The sequence below is a fragment of the Amblyomma maculatum genome, chromosome 4 (assembly GCF_055883805.1).
Source record: "Amblyomma maculatum isolate TAMU_Amacu chromosome 4, ASM5588380v1, whole genome shotgun sequence".
Classification (NCBI taxonomy): Eukaryota; Metazoa; Arthropoda; class Arachnida; order Ixodida; family Ixodidae; genus Amblyomma; species Amblyomma maculatum.
In genome coordinates, this window is record NC_139347.1 from 50,034,035 (window position 1) to 50,052,414 (window position 18,380).

At 47.3% G+C, this 18,380-nt stretch overlaps 1 protein-coding gene across 1 annotated transcript in view; it reads right to left on the reverse strand.

Annotated features, from left to right (window-relative positions):
• LOC146190959 (P protein-like) overlaps window positions 1-18,380 on the reverse strand; it is a 300,983-nt gene that overhangs the window by 156,948 nt on the left and 125,655 nt on the right. Inside the window, exon 6 of the mRNA XM_084601359.1 lies at window positions 14,272-14,410. Coding sequence (XP_084457485.1) covers window positions 14,272-14,410 — 139 coding nt within the window. The remainder of the gene's footprint in view (window positions 1-14,271; window positions 14,411-18,380) is intronic.

Genomic DNA, 18,380 nt, shown 5'->3' on the forward strand with positions numbered 1-18,380 from the left:
ATGCGCGTCGCGCTGTCGCCGTCCCTGCAGACACTGCGGGCGCCTGGTACCATCACACGGTCGGCGCGCACGGAGAGACCGAACCGGCGGCGAAGGCTTCTCTTATCCTCCCATTCTCTGTACACCCTCCTCTCCTCGTCCAGCTGGGACAGCGCCTAGGTATCGTAAGCAACGTGAGGCTCGGCGCACATCCATCTGCACAGGCTCCCGCCAATCGTGGGAAAAAGCTATCAGGCCGGAAGCGCACGCGGAAACGGTGCGGACGCGGTGATTGCATTGCGCGGCAATGTAAGAAAAAAAAAAAAAAAAAGAAAAGAAAAAAGGCTGTGCGAATAACGATGTAGATAAAACCAGGGTCATTTATTTCGTCGCGTCTGCGAATTGGTATTCAGGTTTTCCACCGTGACCGCGAAATGGCGTTCAAGAAAGCGCAGAAGCCATGTTTAACAAACTGTTGCGCATTGTTTCAACAGTCAAAATCGCGTTCCCTCGAGGGTTACCGCAGATCTCCTACATTCACCGAATAACTGGCAGGGTTATATTTAATGTCTCCGAATAACTGGCATGGTTATCTTTAATGTCTCTATATTACAGACTCTTGGGTCATATACTAGGATGACCCAAGTTATGGAAATCCAGGTGGTCGAAATTGTCCCGTAACCATCTACTGTGGCCTTTTTAAGGCGACAACCTTTCTAGGCTCATGGAACGAAATCATGTGCGCGAGAGCGAGATCTGGCATATTTCGCGAGATGTGTTCTTGTCTGCCATCTGCATCCCGCACTTGAATGCGCGGTGGCCGAAATTGTCCCGCAACCGTATACTGCGGAGTTTTTAAGGCGAAAACCTTTGTAGACTCACGGAACAAAATCAAGTGCGCGAGAGTGAGATCTGTCATATTCCACGAGATGTGCTCTTATCTGCCATCTGCATCTCACACTTGAACGCGCTCCAAGGAACGCCACGCGACAGGAATGATGGTGTACCGTCCAAACTCACACTTGCCGGAGAAAGTGTGACAGATACAGCTGCTTTCATAAACCAATTATAATTATATGTAGGCACATGGACGCCTCGTTGTTTTCCGCCTCCATCGAAACGCCCGCGTGCTGTGCGATGTCAGTGCACGTTAAGGATCACCAGGTGGTCGAAATTGCTCCGGAGCCCTACACTACAGCATCCCTATCTCTCTCCCACTTTCGCTGCCACTGTCCTCCCTCCCCTAATGATAATAAACATAATAAACATTGGTTCACAGGAAAGGAAAGGCGCAGTATCTGTCACACTTGTTTCTGTGAACATCTGAACTGCACCGTAAAAGAAAAGAGGAAGGTGAGAATGAAAGTGGAAAGAGAGAAAGAGGAGCGGTAGTGGACAGCTACGGAGTAATTTCGACCACTTGGGGATTTTTTAACGTGCACTGACATCGCACAGCCCACGGACGCCTCCAAGTTTCGCCTCCATCGAAACGAAGCCGCCGGCGATAGGGGTCGGACTTGGGAACTTCGGCACAGTGATCGGGCCTCTTATCGCTGCACGACAGTGGCGGGGCGCATTGTATGTCTGCGCCCAACCAATTTTCTTTCTTAGAAATACGTTTACGCCCTAGAAATCGACAGACGTCACATTTGAAAGCAATCAGTTTCTTAGAAACGTGAGCTCTTTTTCACCGACGAATACAAACGTCAAGCTAAAGCATATGCGTCCTTGTCTGTGCTTCTCTTCAGATTGTTATTAATGCGAAAGCCTTACTAGGCCGTGTTGTGTCCGTAAAATGCGCCACCGGATGTCGCGTCATCACCTGGTGACGTCAGCACTAATGACAGAAAGGGAGTTGTGACTCACTGTATAACGAAATTAGAATATTGAATGATTAGTCATTACTCGTTAATAATGATAATTACTGATATAATAATTATGGCATTTAGTTATGATAATAACACACAGCGAATTAATACTAATTGATGGTGATACTGATAGTGAGAACAATCATTAATGGCGATGATTGCGTGCTACTAAAAAGGTTCCCAATGCCTTTGAGTCCCTCATAGTAGATGAAAAAAACAAAAACAAAATGTAAACATAATAAAATAAAATAAAAGTAAATAGAAAATAGAATACTACCAAACAAATAAACAATAATGATAAGGAGAATAAAAATATAGAAATAAAACCTAGATAAAATCAATATAAATTAAAAAAAAACGTCGCTGCAGCGCTGAGAACAGTAGCATAGCATGGTTATCACTCGTTATACGATGAAAATGCACCAGAAATGAGTTCGCTGATAACCGCTGTGGACAAAACGACAAAAGAGAACGGCGGTGGGGGCACCGAGTCACAAACGCCGCACATGGTGTTCATCAGAGCGGACAAAATGGCTGTGTCTAGAACATGATCGTTGTTTTCAGCAAAGGTGTTTTATTTTTACAACGATATGTCTAGATAATTCCATTTTGCGAAAAAAAGGGAAGTATAAAAACATATCAGTCGTTCTGAGCGTTATTTTATTACGTGTTTGCACAAAATAAGCAGTGCCTAATGGTGCCCTGGCGGCTTCTGTGAGAAGCTCGTTGCAAGCCGCGCGACGACTCCTTTGAAGCGAAGCTCCTTATGACTTCCTTCCGCTCCTTTCGGTCAGAGAAGTTCAAAGTAGTTCATAGTCGGCCGTGTGACACGGATATATAACATGAGGCCGACAAGCGACCCAACTCGCCCTAGCTCTGGAAGCATGTTCCATCAGTCGCTTATCAGTTAGAAGGATGGATCAGAATCATAGAAATGTACCTGCGGAGAACGCTTGGAAAAGCATATTTTGATGTGCAGCAGCCGGGAACATTTCTATAGGAATCTGAAGCTGTTGATAATTCAAGAATAATCGCCTTCATTTACTCAAGTCCTAATGAGCCTGGTGTCCATCACATTTCTTGTTGGCATATCGCCACTTATCTACGCCAGATAGTAGTGATGAACCGCAACAAATCGATGTTCTAAATGCGTCACTGTGGACAATGCGTGAAAGCTGTTTGGCAGACTGGTGTTTTCGTGGAATGTATAATGAGTAAGTATGTGATAGTCCGCTCGTGCCAAGTTCGCTTGCAGCAAGGCCTATTCAACATCCCTATCGATTAGCGGTTGTCACCTCGGGGCCCGGAGCGTATTGAAGATTTGCGCCGGGCGCTTGAGAAAGACGGAAAGGAAGAAGTGCGAAAGTGAGGGGGCTCGAACGGCGGCATGAGCGCCATGTTGGGACGTCAGTAAAGATAAGCTAGAATTGGCTAGTGTGCCCCCCGAGGAAGTGTTTCTCAAAAAGCTGATATCAGAGAATCAATGTAATACCCACACGTTGGTTGGTGAACGGAAGCACTTTGTTGTGCTAGGCATACATTAGGAAGACTTCCCACAATTTCAAAATGATACGTCTACGGGCATATGCAATCGCCCCTTTATTGGCAGCGATTTATATACCGCAAATGTCGATTTGCGGTATATAAAATTCCATAGTCATGAAAGAAGAAGTATATCGGCCAAACAGGCTTCAGTTAGTGACACATGGAGTATGCTGGCAGCGTTAGGAATAAGCGAAGAGGATAGCTCATCGACCGCGCTCTCTCGAGTCACAAGTCGGACAACTTTTCCTTGAGAGCAATGTTGGAGGTCACTTAAGTTTCGCCTGCAATTAAATGTATCACGCGGCAGCGTTTGTGGCTTCCAGCTGAGGCTCAAAGAGAGCATTTCAGGTGAGGCTCAAAGGAAGTACCTTTGCAAGACAAACTGAACCACCTTTGCAGGCTGCGAGGTTCGAAACTGGGTTTGGGCCCACTACGGAGGAGGGGCGCGCAGCGGGGTTTACGGAGCTTCTCCCAAACGCACACCATAACGCAGCATAAAAGCATTTTGCTATTCGCTTAGTGACTGTTGCCATTTGTGCCTCAATTATCTCTCAAATGCTCATTAGCATATAGCCGTAAGATACACCATTAAGTGAAACCCTACCCGACATAGACATAAAACACCGCTCTAAACGAGTCGTACGAACCTGCCAGTGTGGCCTAGGGGCAGCGGGTATAATTCAGGATTGAAAGGTTCCGGCGGCTTCGGCTGCCATCTGAAAAGTGCTACCCAAATTGGCATCTCGCTCATGCCATATGGTCTCATGACACTACACAAATCGCCAACCAATCCATTCGCGGCCGCATCACCTGCCAACCACGTGCTCTCAACTATCACCTTTCAAAGATATCACTATTTGCCGGCCAAGCGACTACAACGCCGGATTTTCGGAGAACAGGGCCTTAACGCTATTGCGTCAACACGTTGCGATAAAATGAAGCAAATAACAGACAATAGGATAAATTATTGAACTGACGGTACGTACATAGATTAGGACGCACATGTGTTAACACTGCATCCACATAGCTAGCTGAAAGTGCGAGAGCGTGTCAGTTTATGGAGTACACCGCTTGCGAATAATAAGTTTTTAAGGCGAAAGCTTTTCTGGGCTCATGGCGAAAGCCTTTCTGGGCCCATGATGAATATTTCGCGTCTGCGAGATGTGTTAGTGAGATCCTCCGAGATTCCGCGAGATGTGTCAGCGAGACGTCGCAATACGTGGCGTCAACATAATTTCCCAGGTAAGAACAAAGCCAAAGAAAATAAAGTAATCGAACTATAAGGAGTACACAAACGTGCAAGATACGAAGAGAAGAGGTAGACAAAAGGGGAAGACGAGAAAGAGGTTTCGCCATGAAGCTTTTAAACAAGCTAAGTGCACTCCTGCAATTTTTTTTTTTCATATTGCCGTTCACGTCGTTTATCTCCCTTTCTATGCATTCGTCTTCGGCTATGCTAAATGCTGTTCGTCAACCATGCACCAGTGTGCCCACGCTGCGTAGCCACTGAGCAAAAGTACAGAGTCGTTGCTTATCAGGGGAAACAAAAAAGAAGCGCCTGTGCGGTAAACGAAAGGGCATGTGCGATGCCACGAAAGCGGATGCTGATTCAACAGGTTTGCAAAAACGAACACGGGCGGAGGCGCAACTGGTGCCCAGGGCTGCACGCGCCGATGGGCGCAATATCACGCAGATCGCTCAGCGTTCGCGGCAGCTTGCACGAAGGGGGAAACAAGAAGCTGTACGAGCACAGCATGCCCGCACAAACTGCCTGCACCTGGGCGCCGCTGCACAGGCCGCGTAGAATAAACAACAGCCACCGGCTGAGCGACACAAACCGAGCTTGAAGTAGAAAAATTGGCATAACGAATGGAATAGAAAAGCGGCGATGCAGATAAAGAAAAACAGCGTGGCGACAATTTCACAATGGTTGTCCGTCAATTTATTACCTGTCAACCAAGACTACGAATACATGACCCTTATGCGCCCAAGCTCTGGTTTGTAAGAGCTGAGCTATTGCTGCGTTTCGCCACACTGAAACGCGGGCACGGCGCCGGGATTGAAGCCGCGCTCTCGGGCTCAGCAGCCGTGATCAGCATTTCGAAGGTATGAGGAGAAAATGAACGAGGATCTTTTGCTACGCAGAAGTCCTGTTTTTTAGCGTATGGTCCGGCTAAGAACACCCAGAATGCCAAGATTACTCGGGACGTTTTCACTGCGCCCCCTATTTCTTTCTACATACCGCGGTGCTCTGCGGTTCAAAGCTCGTGAGCCGGAATTCAAACTCGCCAGCGGCTGCCGCGTCTTGGTGGAGGCGGAACGCAAAATGCGCCCGCGATTAAGGTTCCCAGCTGGTCGAAACTGTCTTACGGAGACACTTTTTCTCTTCTTTCACCTTCTTCTCAACACTTCCCTCATGACGCGGTTGATGTCTCAATCGAGAAGACGAGATAGTTACTACGCTATATCCATTCCTCAACAACACTTCTTTCACTCATTACTTCACGCCCCTTCGCTCATGGCGTAGATAAGGTGTTCACTGTGATGTTAAGAGAGTTACTGTGCTCCTTCCGTTCTTCAACTCTACTCCTTTCACGTGCTCCATCATACTCCTTCATACTCCTTCCGGCGGATAAGGTGTTCATCGAGTAGTCGACAGAGTTACTGTGCTTTCTGCTTTCGTTCCTTAGCGCCACTTCTTTCACTCCCTCATTCACGCTACTCCACTCATGGCACGCTTAAGGTGTGCACAGAAAATTTAAGAGAGGTACTGTGCTCCTTCCGTTCCTCAACGCCATCTCTCTCACTTCCTCCTTTTACACCCCTTCACACAAGGCGTGGTTACGGTGTGCATCGAGAAGTCGAGAGTTACTGTGCTCCTTCCGTTCTTGAACCCCACTTCTTTCACTCCCACCTTCGTACTCCTTCACCCATTGCGCGGTTAAGGTGTGCATAGAGAAGTCGAGAGAGTTGCTGTGCTCCCGCTCCGCGGTACTATTAATTTCACTTACTCCTTCATACGCTTTCGCTCATGGCCCGGTTAAGATGAATTCATCGAGAAATCGAGAGAGGTAGTGTGTTCATTCCGTTCTTCAACGCCAATTCTTACATTCCCTCGATACCTCTTCGGTCAGGCGCGGTTAAAGGCGTATCGGAAATTCGAGAGAGTTACTGTGCTCCTGCCGTTCTTGAGCCCCACTTTTTTCACTCTCTCCTTATCCCTTCGTTCATGATGGCGCGATTAAGGTGTTCATTGGAAAGCCAGGGCAGTTATTGCGTTCCTTCAATTCCTAAACACCTCTTTTCTCATTCCCTTCTTGATATCCCTACATTCATCACACGGTCAAAGTGTTCATCGAGAGTGAGATATAATTCGTCTTCCTTCACACTGATTTTCATGTTTTTTTCGGAAGAGTGTCATAACTGGCTATCTCAAATGCGTTAATCATCCCCCTTCCCCAGCGTAATCATGCCCCCCACTACAATGGGAGGTTCAGAAACCTACCGAGCAACAACACCAGCGACAGCAATACGCCGAATAGAAGAACCAAGAGTAGAAGATGGGACTGCGAGGCAGAACTGCCGCACAATATAACATACATCAAACCGTAGGTGATAGCACAGCTGCCGCTGTACACTTTAACTGATTCTCTGTCATTCCAAGCAGGTTCTAGAAACTCAAATAACTCAAGCGGTAATTTCCTCAGCAATGAGATAGTAAAGACCAAGCAAGTCATTGATGAGAATTTTTCAGGACATTGTTGTGACGCTGGGGCTAAGTAGACCCGGCCTTCACTTGGTAGCGTGCAGAGACTCCGGGTTCATGAAGGATTGAATCTTCAAAGTTGGTAAAATATATACAAGAAGGTTTAATGGCACTTTGAGAAAACTTATTTACATGAAAAAAAAAAAAGGTATATCAGCAAAATGGCAAGCGTTAAGAGTTCATAGCGAGAAGCGTCTGGATGAGCCGTTTACCCAGGGCTCAGAGCCTCATTTCGTGCTCTGCAATGTCCTTAAAACCCCCTATGTCCAGCCCCTCTCTGAAGATGCTGACCAACCAGTTCCAGGGCACGCCCCTCAGATATCGGCATTCAATCGAACACATCACTGCACTGATGGTCTGATGCACTGACTGGTCCGGTATTGTTTCGTTGGGCGTGGTCACTTGTTGGCGGATAGAGCTTGGGAACGGCGAGGAGGTACATTTCTATTCTTCTGCAAAGATTCGATATGGTGGTTCCGGCAAGTGGATTTCTTAGAAACCCAAGTGCACGTGCGCGCCACATACTGCTCCCAGCATTGTCCCTTTCCGGCAATTGCAAGGTAAGACGCCCGACTACTGTGCCGGAGTTCCCGGGTTCGAACCCGACCGCGGCGGCTGCGTTTCGATGGAGGCGAAACGAAGTGGCGTCCGTGTGCTGTGCGATGTCAGCGCACGTTAAAGATCCCCAGGTGGTCGAAATTACTTCGTAGCCCTCCACTACGTCTCCTCTTTCTCTCTTTCCACTTTCATTCCCACCTTCCTCCCTTCCCTTACGGCGCGGTTCGGGTGTCCACAGAGCAAGTGTGACAGTTACTGCGCCTTTTCCTTCCTGTGAACCAATTTAACTTTAACTTTTTTTATTCCCGGGAATTCCTCTAATGGCCGTATTCGTCGTGCTCCTTTCTTGTCCTGTACGTCAGCGGACGTGTCACTCTGTCGTCCCTTTTGGACAATAGGCATTCCTCACTTGACAATAGCGCTTCTCGACCGGAAGGGTGAACAGTTGAACAAAGCACTTCCGGCTATTTCTCACAGGGCGACGTTTCTTTGTATTTTTCTTGAGGTTCTCTTGACAGGGCCAATTTGGCAGTTGCAGGGTCTCGACAAAGCAAAGCAGGCTCACACAAAAAGATTCATGGAAACAGGCTCACTTAGAGCCCTTGCACCAACAGCACATATCCACAGCATATATCCATGCCCACAGGCGAACAATAGTGCGCGCAAGTGCGGACCATGCACTGTCATAACAACATATGACTCGCTGTTGGACCGCTTACAGCGCCACACGCTTTGCAGTTAAAAGGCTGGCCTAAGTGCCAAACGGTGCAATATATTATATGTATGGCCTGAATACTTCTGCCCACATCTGTAAGTACTTGTTGTACGCAGCTCCAGTGAAAACTAACGGTGGCGTACGAGCTATGTGAGCGGCCATTCATGCCGGGTAAACTTTGACGCTAGTGAGAACATCTTTACAAGAACCAGTAACTGGGCGAGAAAAGAATCAACAATACTTCCGCCCAGCCCCACTGTATTTGACACGAGGCTCTGAATTCGTCTACTGGGATCCTGCCTGAGGCCAGGGGCTGGAGAGCAGATAGCGCGTACTGAGACACTCGGTTACCCCCGTCCATGACGGTGGTTTCGCTCAGGGACTATTTTCCTTCCGACATCAAATCCAAGATTTCGGCGCTTGCGCAAAATAAAAGAAACTAAAACAAAGAAGATGGGGCATACGCCTTTATATGTGGGTATATAGCAACGATCAAATAACCTGACGTTTTGGCAAATCAACACGTGAGAAAAAAAAAATCAATCTTGTAGCATATTAGTGGCACGGTACATAAACACTAATTTCTAACGTGTGTGGAATGCCCGTGGATGGCCAGCAAGAGCTACGCTTCGCGCTGACACCAGGTGTGCACATTTATCCAGCCTGAATGAAAGAGGTCATCGTGTGCAGAAGCCTCGACTTTTTGAGCCTCGTCCTGCACATAGCATCCTGTCATCGTCGATGAATCTGGCATCGAGCGCGCTCTCCGAGGCTGTTTATTTGCATAGTGCTACGCGCTGACTGTCATCCAGACCGGCGCATCCCGAAATAGGGCCTCCCGGAGTTATTTATCTCGGAGCGGGAACCCGGCGATAGGACGCGTCGCAAAACTTTCAGCAGGGCCTTTTCGAAATATTTTGGTGGCGTCGGCGCTGATGTGCAAATATACCCGCCCTCCGCGTACTTATATGCCGGGATCTAAAGGAACCGTCCTTTTTCGAGGGTATGCTAGGAGCATGGCGTACAGAGCTCATGCTTCTCTGAGCGCACCGAACGGGTATCCGCTCTGCGATAGCCCAGGTGCCGTCGTTATTGTCCATGGCTCACCGCCGATTGAAAAGTAAACCTATAAAATTCTAACGTTGAAATGATTCCATGAAAAACACAATCTGGAAAGAGAGATATATTTAAAATTTCCCGTGTGAGTTTAAAATATACAAAAAAAAAATATATGCTATTTTGATATTTCGATGCAATTTTTCAGTCAGAAGTTTTTTGGGGCGCAAATTTTTGCCATCATTTGTTTCTTATTCTTGTTCTTTCAAACAGCGTTTCACTGCGATAATTCTCTGTTTGTTCTAAATTATTATAATCTCGCCGTCATTCGTGACATGTTCTGAGGGCGCACGTTTCACTGCTTATTTCTATAATCAATGAGAGGAGTGCGTTTGTTCTGAATTATTATAACCTCGCCGTCATTCGTGACATGTCCTGAGGGCACACGTTGCACTGCCTATTCCTATAATCAATGAGATGAGTGCAAGGCGCGTGCATATAACGTGACCAAGACCGTTCAACTGCTAGTATACGTCGACTCACCATAAGTTTTCAACGTGCTTCAAGTACTACTCTCGGCGACTTCGCAAAATTTGAAAATATATAGATGTAGAGGAAGTTTGGCTTCCCCATCTTCTCCTGGGCAAGCTGTCGAGGAAGACATGATTCGCGCAGTTCGAAAACAGTCTCGAACTTTTGTTGTCGGTATTTCCGGAAATTTCGACCTGATATCGTGCTCTATATTGGCTCCATGGACTGTGAAACGCCACGTAACATGCGCTGAGCAAAACGGCAGCAGCTCAGCTCAAAATCTGGATACCTGTGAAAACTATTACTCTCTCAGAACGTATAGGCAAACCAACACTTGATATTAATAAGCGACCAACGGCAAAAAATTAATGTTCTTAGATAAATCCGCCTTTTTTGCGCTGAAATAAAAAGATTCACTGTAGACGTTACCCTGAACGTAATTAACATGTGCCTCGTTATCAACCATGCACTTTGCATTTTAAAGCGAACTTAACGGCACGAGGCTGACTGTCCGCTAGTGGAGATGGTGCTCTTCGCCGAACTGAAGGTACCATGAAAAAAGGGGTTCATCGAACAATTGTTGTAAATGTTATACTTCCATAGCCACTCAAGAATCCGGTCTTTGTAAAAACCATTTGCAGACGCTTTCTTCAGTTTGTCATAGTTCCTTGTTCTGCATCTACTAATAAATAGCGCCGACCTTCAGTGACAAAAAGCAATTGAATAGTGCAGTCGAATATGTTTGTTGTTGCACCCAGGTTGGCAGCATCGCACGGAGCTGTGCTTGCGGTTGCCTTTGACTCGCCTGCGGCGTCATCTGTAGTTCGCGAAAATTGCAAATACCTCGGAATAATGAATTGTGGGGCTAATTGGTGCATGATACCCGGGAGCAGAGCCGCTGTTTCAGAGTGATTGCAAATACAATGGCGTCTACAGCATATATTGCAGTTACGCCTACGCAGCGCTTCTGAATACCCGTCACCGAAGGCGAATGATCGGTGAAAGAGCCACTGAAGCTAGAACTGATCACTTGGTCGGCGTGCTATGCGTCGGCACGGAAAACAAGCAACATGGCATCAGCAAATAAGGTTTTGCTTACGGCCAATGCTCGGTGTGTATGAATGACAACAAACCCCGGTGCATCTAGCCGTCATGCGTTCCTGCACTAATGCACTGCTGGCGCAGTACGAATTATGCTACAAATTGTGCACTCGCAGACAACAAGCTGCGATTATCGGTAATTAAGCATTTACACGGATTGCTTCTTAATTTTCGCCCATGCTTTAAATATTACCGTATCGATATTCACCGCAACAGCGCATTTGCCTAGTACAATCCTCTCTTCCATTTGCTTGCTCTCTTTTCCTCTCCCGGTCGAGGCACGGGAATTAAGCTGTCGCTTGCCCATCTAGCCTAGGGTCGCCGTAGGAGCACCATCGGCGGCGCGGTGACATCTGGCGACGGTCGTTGCAGGCACGACAGCTCGACAGGCAGTCTGCCTCGCAAGCTCAGCGCCGGCGCTATAATGCGCGCTTATGTACGCGAGGGCTGAAGACCAGCTGGATCAGTTGGCTAAAAGCTGTGTTAGTATATTGCGGACGAGGCAATGCAGTCGGAATATTAGATTCTTAGTAGCTGGCACCGTGCTGATAAGCTAGAAACGTGCACTAACGCTTTCTGCCTCGCAAGGCGAGTTGAGTTCAAGCGAATCGAGCGTGCATATTACTCGAGAGCGCTTTGAATGCTCAGTTCTCTCTGTCGGCATATCCAGAACACCCTGTCTCAATGCAAACAAAAAACATGTAGTTTAAGTCTCAAAGGTGGAACAACAGCGCATTCGTATTCATTTTGCCATTCATTTAATCATTTATTCATCCTTCATCTCATAATCTACTAATGCCCTGAGGCAATAAATATCGATAAAAAAAATTAAACTTCTAGTCGGGACTATCCAGGATCGTGACGAATCTTAATCAGTCAGCCCCATTAAGTGCAGACGGAAATAAGCACGCCTTTGCGACAAGTACGTTAAGGCACCTAATGTTTTGGTTTGCTTTGGTTTGGTTTGCGAGGTTTAACGTCCCAAAGCAACTCAGGCTATGAGAGACACCGTAGTGGAGGACTCCGGATATTTCGACCACCTGGGGTTCTTTAACGTGCACTGACATCGCACAGCACACGGGCGCCTTGCTTTTCGCCTCTATCGAAAAGCGGCCTCCCAAGCCGGGATTCGATCCCGCGTCCTTGGGAACAGTAGTCGAGCGCCGTAACCACTGCGCCACCCGGGCGGTCCTATGTTTTGTTTTTGGTTTATGGACGGAGTTTACCGCCCGAAGCAACCCAGGCTGTGAGAGACGCCGTGATGGAGGGCTTCGGAAATTTCCAACAGCTGGTGTTCTTAAATGTGAACCGACATCGCACCGCAAACGGGCGCCTCGCTTTTCGCCTCCACTGAAAAGTGGCCACCGCGGCCGTGATTTGATCTCGCAACCTTGGGCACAGTATTCGAATGCCCTAACTACTGAGCCACCGTGGCGAGGCGCAGTAATGATCGGTGTTTCAGGAAAGGAAATATTTGAAAGACAGTGCCCTTTTTCAAAGCTAAATGAAATTACATCACACTCTTGAATGGGGGCGTACAGTCGAAAGGTGGGAATATTTTTCTTGCTACAAAGAATGCGCGGGACGTCGAAACGACAGATGAAACTTCAAAGCTCATATATATAAAAAAAGAGCTGCACTCGAAGCCGGTGAGCAAGATTTAACGACACACATTTTCAGGTGGCACTGGAGCATAAAGTTCATCTTAAAAAGGAAAGAAAAGTATATGGGAAGGTAGGTAGGTAGGTAGCAACTTTAATGATTCAAAAAAGAACCAAGTGAGGGGGGGGGGGTAAAGGGAAGTGAGGGAGCAGGACGACGATGGGCCCTCAGGCCGCTCCAGATGGCCGGACACTTTTGAGCTTCGGCGACCCCTCGGACCCAGCTCACTGTCAGAAGCTGTACCTCCGGCAGCGAGCTGCGCAGAGCAGCTTCCCATCGCTCCTGATGTCTTGGCCCTTGCCACGGGGGCTTGGGTTTGTTCGGGCAGTTCAGAAAGACGTGAGTAAAGTCGGCTCTGGTGCTAGGACACAAGTGGCAGTGAGAAGAGGTTTCGCCACGGTTTATAATAGAGAGAAGGAAAGGGGTCATGACTGTGGCCGTCTGAAGTCTGCGCCAGAAAGCCTGGTCGCTTTTGGGAAGAGATTTATGCGGAGGAGGGTACAGCAGGCGGGAATTTATGGGAATAATTATTCGTCCCCGAGGGTGGGCTCCTTAAGGCATACCCCAAATTTCAGATAAATTTTGTGAAATAGGCTTTCGGCGTAAGAATTTTTATATTGTGTAACTGCTTTGTAACAGTTATTATAATGCACATACTCTTCTCAGAAGGTATATAGTACTGCGTTTTTTGTTTTACTAAAAAGCACCTCATTAGCTTTTTTTTTTCTTTTTTATTAAGGCAGAGAGCGCCGGACTAAGTTTAGAAGCAAAGCTTTAATTTGCACCGGGAGCTTAGACCATTTATATCGGCATATGTAGATAAAAGGACCTTACAGTGTCTCAGAACTGTTTTACAATATCTTCACAAACGCACCCCGTTTGTTTTCTATGGCAGTCCTAAGTCTAATGTTTGCTACGCATCCGAGTCTTACGCCATTCGCAACGGCATGTGCAAACAGTATCTCAGAATATCCCACAGTCGCCTCGCAACTCCGCAGTGAGGTGCGAGATTGAGGAAAGAGTGGAAGAAGGAAGATAAGATAGTTGCGTATGGTGGACGCCCGGTGCCTGCTGCTGCGGCCGCGAGGAGGAAATAATGACCCGGGAATAAATAACCGGATAGAGTGCCGCTCCACAAAATGACCATTCCGTTTATAGCAGGGAAGAAAGGCCTTTCCTCTTCGACAGGCAGCTCCCTTCGGTGTTCGCTGATGCGGTTCAAGAGCAGAAGCCAAATGAAAAGCGTGCATGATGAAACGAAGAAAAAAAAAAAAAAGGAAACGGAAAAACTGAAGCTGTGTGGCGAGTGCTCGCCTACCGGAAAGCACGGCTGCCGAGGCGAGCAATCAGGCCGTCGAACCGGTGGAAACCGGTTGAGACCCGATTCCGCGGCAAACGGTGCCTCTAGTTTCCTCCTCCCGTTTCGCTCTCTCTGTGTCTTTAAAACCCCGGCGGCCGCCACATACGGCAGCTTCTGCACCTGCACTCACCATGGAGGCGACCTGGGGATTGGAAATGATGATGACGTTTGGCGGGTCGCCGACGGGCGTGGCGGCTCCACCGATGTTGGAGAATATCACCAGCCAGATGAGGATGAGCTTCGGGTCCAGATCCATCACTTCGCATAGCCTGCGCAACGGAAAATAGGACGCGCATCTGCTAACCGCTCTCAGAGGAACCCCCAGCCTCCCTCAGAACACTTGTCTTCTATATAGTTTAACTCCAGGATTCCCAGTAAACAAGGCCTAACGAGAGACGTCAACATGTATGGCAGTCAACATGCACTCGCGATATGGGCTTTATTTGTGTTACTTGCGAACAAAAGTTTATGTGTTTTGGGGGTCGATGCCAAGTGTAACTAAATAATGCACGAATTGAGACGCCACAGATGTGACAAGAAAACCAGGTACTATTCTACAAGCGCTCCCGTGTAATGCTCCCGTTGCTATTGAACTCCTAGGCTAAGCATGGATGATAACCGGTCGCTGGTGAATAATACTGCACTTCGTGTCATTTAAACCACGCGGAAGTCAGCCAGGGGCACGACCAACGCAGTTGTCCGCCTACGCGCACTATTCGCGCCGGGTAAGCGCCCAGCTAAGCTTCGTCGGCCGTTATGACATTTCGTGCTTTGCGCCGCGGAACTAATGATTTATTGTTTTCCTGGTGTATTCTTTTGTTACAACATCACCGGCTGCTTCTGCGCGCGGCTGTGAGAAAAGGAAGGGAAGGGCACAATATTTTTCTCACTCTAGGCGTGCACCTTACACCGTGACGGATACGGGTGGAGGAGATTGTGTCAGGAGAGATAAGGATCCTGACTTATGCGCCTGGCGTCACGCCTGGCCGGTAGATAGCAACGTCAGTCGCCGGTTTCAGTCACGGAGGCGGAAGTGTGAATTTTGAAGCACTGCAGAGTTTATAGTGAAGCTGAGCGCAGCTTCCTGCAGCTTCCTACCCACTGAACGATGCAGGATTAACCAATTTCAGGAAGCCCAGTGCAGTGAAACGGGGAAGGCTCATTTCGGCGGCTAGTTTGGAAGTGGAAACAAAGTGACAGTTGAGTTGAGAAGTGAGTTGAAGCTCCTCATGAATACTAGAAACGTAAATATTATAAATATTACTTTGTAGAAGTATCTGCGTGAATAACCAGAAAAGTTTTGGATGCAGTTAACTCCTCCTGAGAAGTTAGTTTCTGAGGTTACAACAACAACAACAACAACAACAACAACAAATGAATGGCGAATTGTTTCAACCAGTATATCTTTAGTGTGGTTACCAAAGACAGGGATGAGGTTGCAGAATACCTAAGTACGTGTCCGCATTTACCTCTCAGCGAGACTGAGGGAATGTTAATGTAGCTGCTTAACTTGAAAGCAACGAAATATCTGGGTCTGAATAAAACACCAAACACTTTTCTCAGAGGACAATTGGAATGACTGGATAAATACCTCTTTCAGATATATAGAAGTCCCTGTGGTCTGGTTCCCGACAGACAGGAGAATAAGTAAAATAATCCCCCTACTGAAAAGTGGTCATTGAGATGTGACCACGGATATCATTTTTAAGAAAGTAGAATAAGAAAAATCAACCACAATAAGCCGATGGGATCCGAAAACATGAGCTCCGAATTTTGAGTCCGGTGCTCTGACAACTGGCTACAGCGATGGATGTTCGATCTTCTACATACTTGGGCATTATGTTGTGAGTAACATATCCTTGACAGTGTTCGCCAGTGCCACTCATCCATAGTGGCGCCCGGGGAACGTACTGTGTTACACGTGTTGAGGCCAAATGCGAATTAGTTGCGCACTTCGGTTACGAGTCACACATAAATATAGTCGCAATCAACAAGCATTATGTGAAAGACCTCCTGACTTAGGTATGAAGCGCCACTTTGATATTGCCCATGGATAGCGTGTTTGAGAAGCTTCAGGTGATGCAGCGCAATGGGTACGAGGCCTAGACAAGAGAAGGGGACAAACCGCGCTGTGTTTGTCCCGAGGACGTCGGGCTGCAATAGCTTATAATGCTGTGGCTTTGCACTCTTAACTCTTCGCAGTGACTGAGCAGTTAGGGCGCTCGACTGCTGATCTCAAGGACGCTGGTTCGAACCAGGCTACGGCAGCCGTTTTTCGATAGAGGCGAAGAGCAATAAGCCCGTGTACGGTGAGACAACAGCGCACTTTAACGAACATTCCAGACGGTCGAAAGCTCCGGAGTCCTCTACTGCAGTATCCCTCGTAACATGAGGTGATTTCGGAAGTTAAACCATGTGAACCAAACCACATTATTCGACTTTTTAGATGGCACAATAATCCTTGTATTGTCTTATTAACGCGATAATGGTGATGTGAGCGAAAAAAAAACACAGGCATGGCGCTGGCAAGTGACATTGCCCACCCACATGGTATCAGAAAGTTGCAAGCAGCTGCCAAATCGGGTTGCTCGTTTGAGGTGGATTAAAAATTTACCCTCAAATGATCGTAGATGCCGGGCCATGAACGCTACTTCAAGGGCCCGCATTCGGCTTGGTTCTTGGTTAAAGTGCAACTTTATATCGGGTGGTCACTTACGACCGGTAGGGGGTACGTGGTAGATTACTGTATGCCAATGAGAATTTGTTATAAAATAGAGGCACAAATTAAGGAATTTTCACCGATCATTTGTGACTCTAATAAATTGGACATATCACACTCTACTGTGTCGTACCCTTAAATGCATACTACGTGAAGTGTATAATGCTATCTCATTAATAGAGTAATTTCGAGCCGAGAAATTGAGTATAACTCTATGCAGGTACGGCGTACAAGAAAGTTCCGGTAATTAAGTAGGACGCAGTTCTCTCTCACCTGAAAATAGTAAGCGACGCAGGCATCTCCCCTCTTTTGCATTAGTTTATTGCTAGAAGATCTGTGCGACTAATTTCTAGTGCTCAGGATAAACTTTCACTCATCTCTAGCATTGTCGACGAATAGTGCGTGCAGATGAACCAAAAGCAAGGTCAGCGGGATCGTGGATGGTTTTTCTTTTTCTTTTTTTTTTTTTTTTTTTTTTTTTCTCCACGCACTTGGCGTTAGTCGTCTATCCGCAGTGCGCGGCTCCGAGGAGGCATCAACGGGCCGAACACGACGTTTTAGTGACAGTGATCTCGCCATGGAGCCCTGGACTGCTGCATCACTAGCTAAAAATATCCAGAAAGAAAGAAGAAGAAAAAACGCACCAAGAAAGCAACAACAAAAGCTCAGAAGGAGAGGGAAAGAAAACGCGATGAACTTTTCATTTCCAGAAAAGACCGTAGCTAGCAGTGCTCGCGCAAGAAGGGAAAATCGATAACACGGACACCGGTTCCATCCCGCGGAAGACGACGCGTGCCTTGGGTTTTGCAGAGAACGCAAGGAGGCGGAGTCGGGTGGACAAGAGAAAAAGCGCGATTCGGTCGGGGCAGGCAGCGAGTGCCCGGAGCGCTGCGTAGACCGGCTCGGACCCCCGCTAATTGAGCGAGCAAAGCGGGATCGATAAAAGCATGCGCGCAGTTTCAAATTGAAAGGACATGTTTCATAAATGGCCCCAATAAGTGCGCCGCTCTCTACTGCTCTAGGCGGTTTCGTCGCTCTAGCTATTTTGTTTTCATCGTACGGATTTCGCTGTTAGACGCGATGCATATACATATTATTCAGCTCCATACGGCTTGCAACCAATGTCGTAACTAGTTTGACGATGCGAATATTTTTGCTACGTGGACTGCTGGAGATGTAGTGCCATAGGTGATTTTTTTTTTTTTTATTTCAGGCGCCTCTGCGACTGGAGAACCAAAAATCAATGTGTTCTGGGAAAGATTGCTTCCATGATCCGATGGTATATGATCTGCGGCTTTGTTCCGTCCAGATCAAGGGCAGTACGTCTAGGTCGGGACGGCCGTTTGCGGCCGTGGAAGAATTTTCGAACACGTATTGAAATGCATACCGCGTTAAGAAAATGTCATCCTTCGCAAAATAAAAAAGTTTCAAAGGAATACAAAAATATTATAGGGGTTCAACGCTGGTGAACCGAATGTGGAGCGAAAGCTTTGGCTGCAGAAGACTGAGCGTTGCATTGA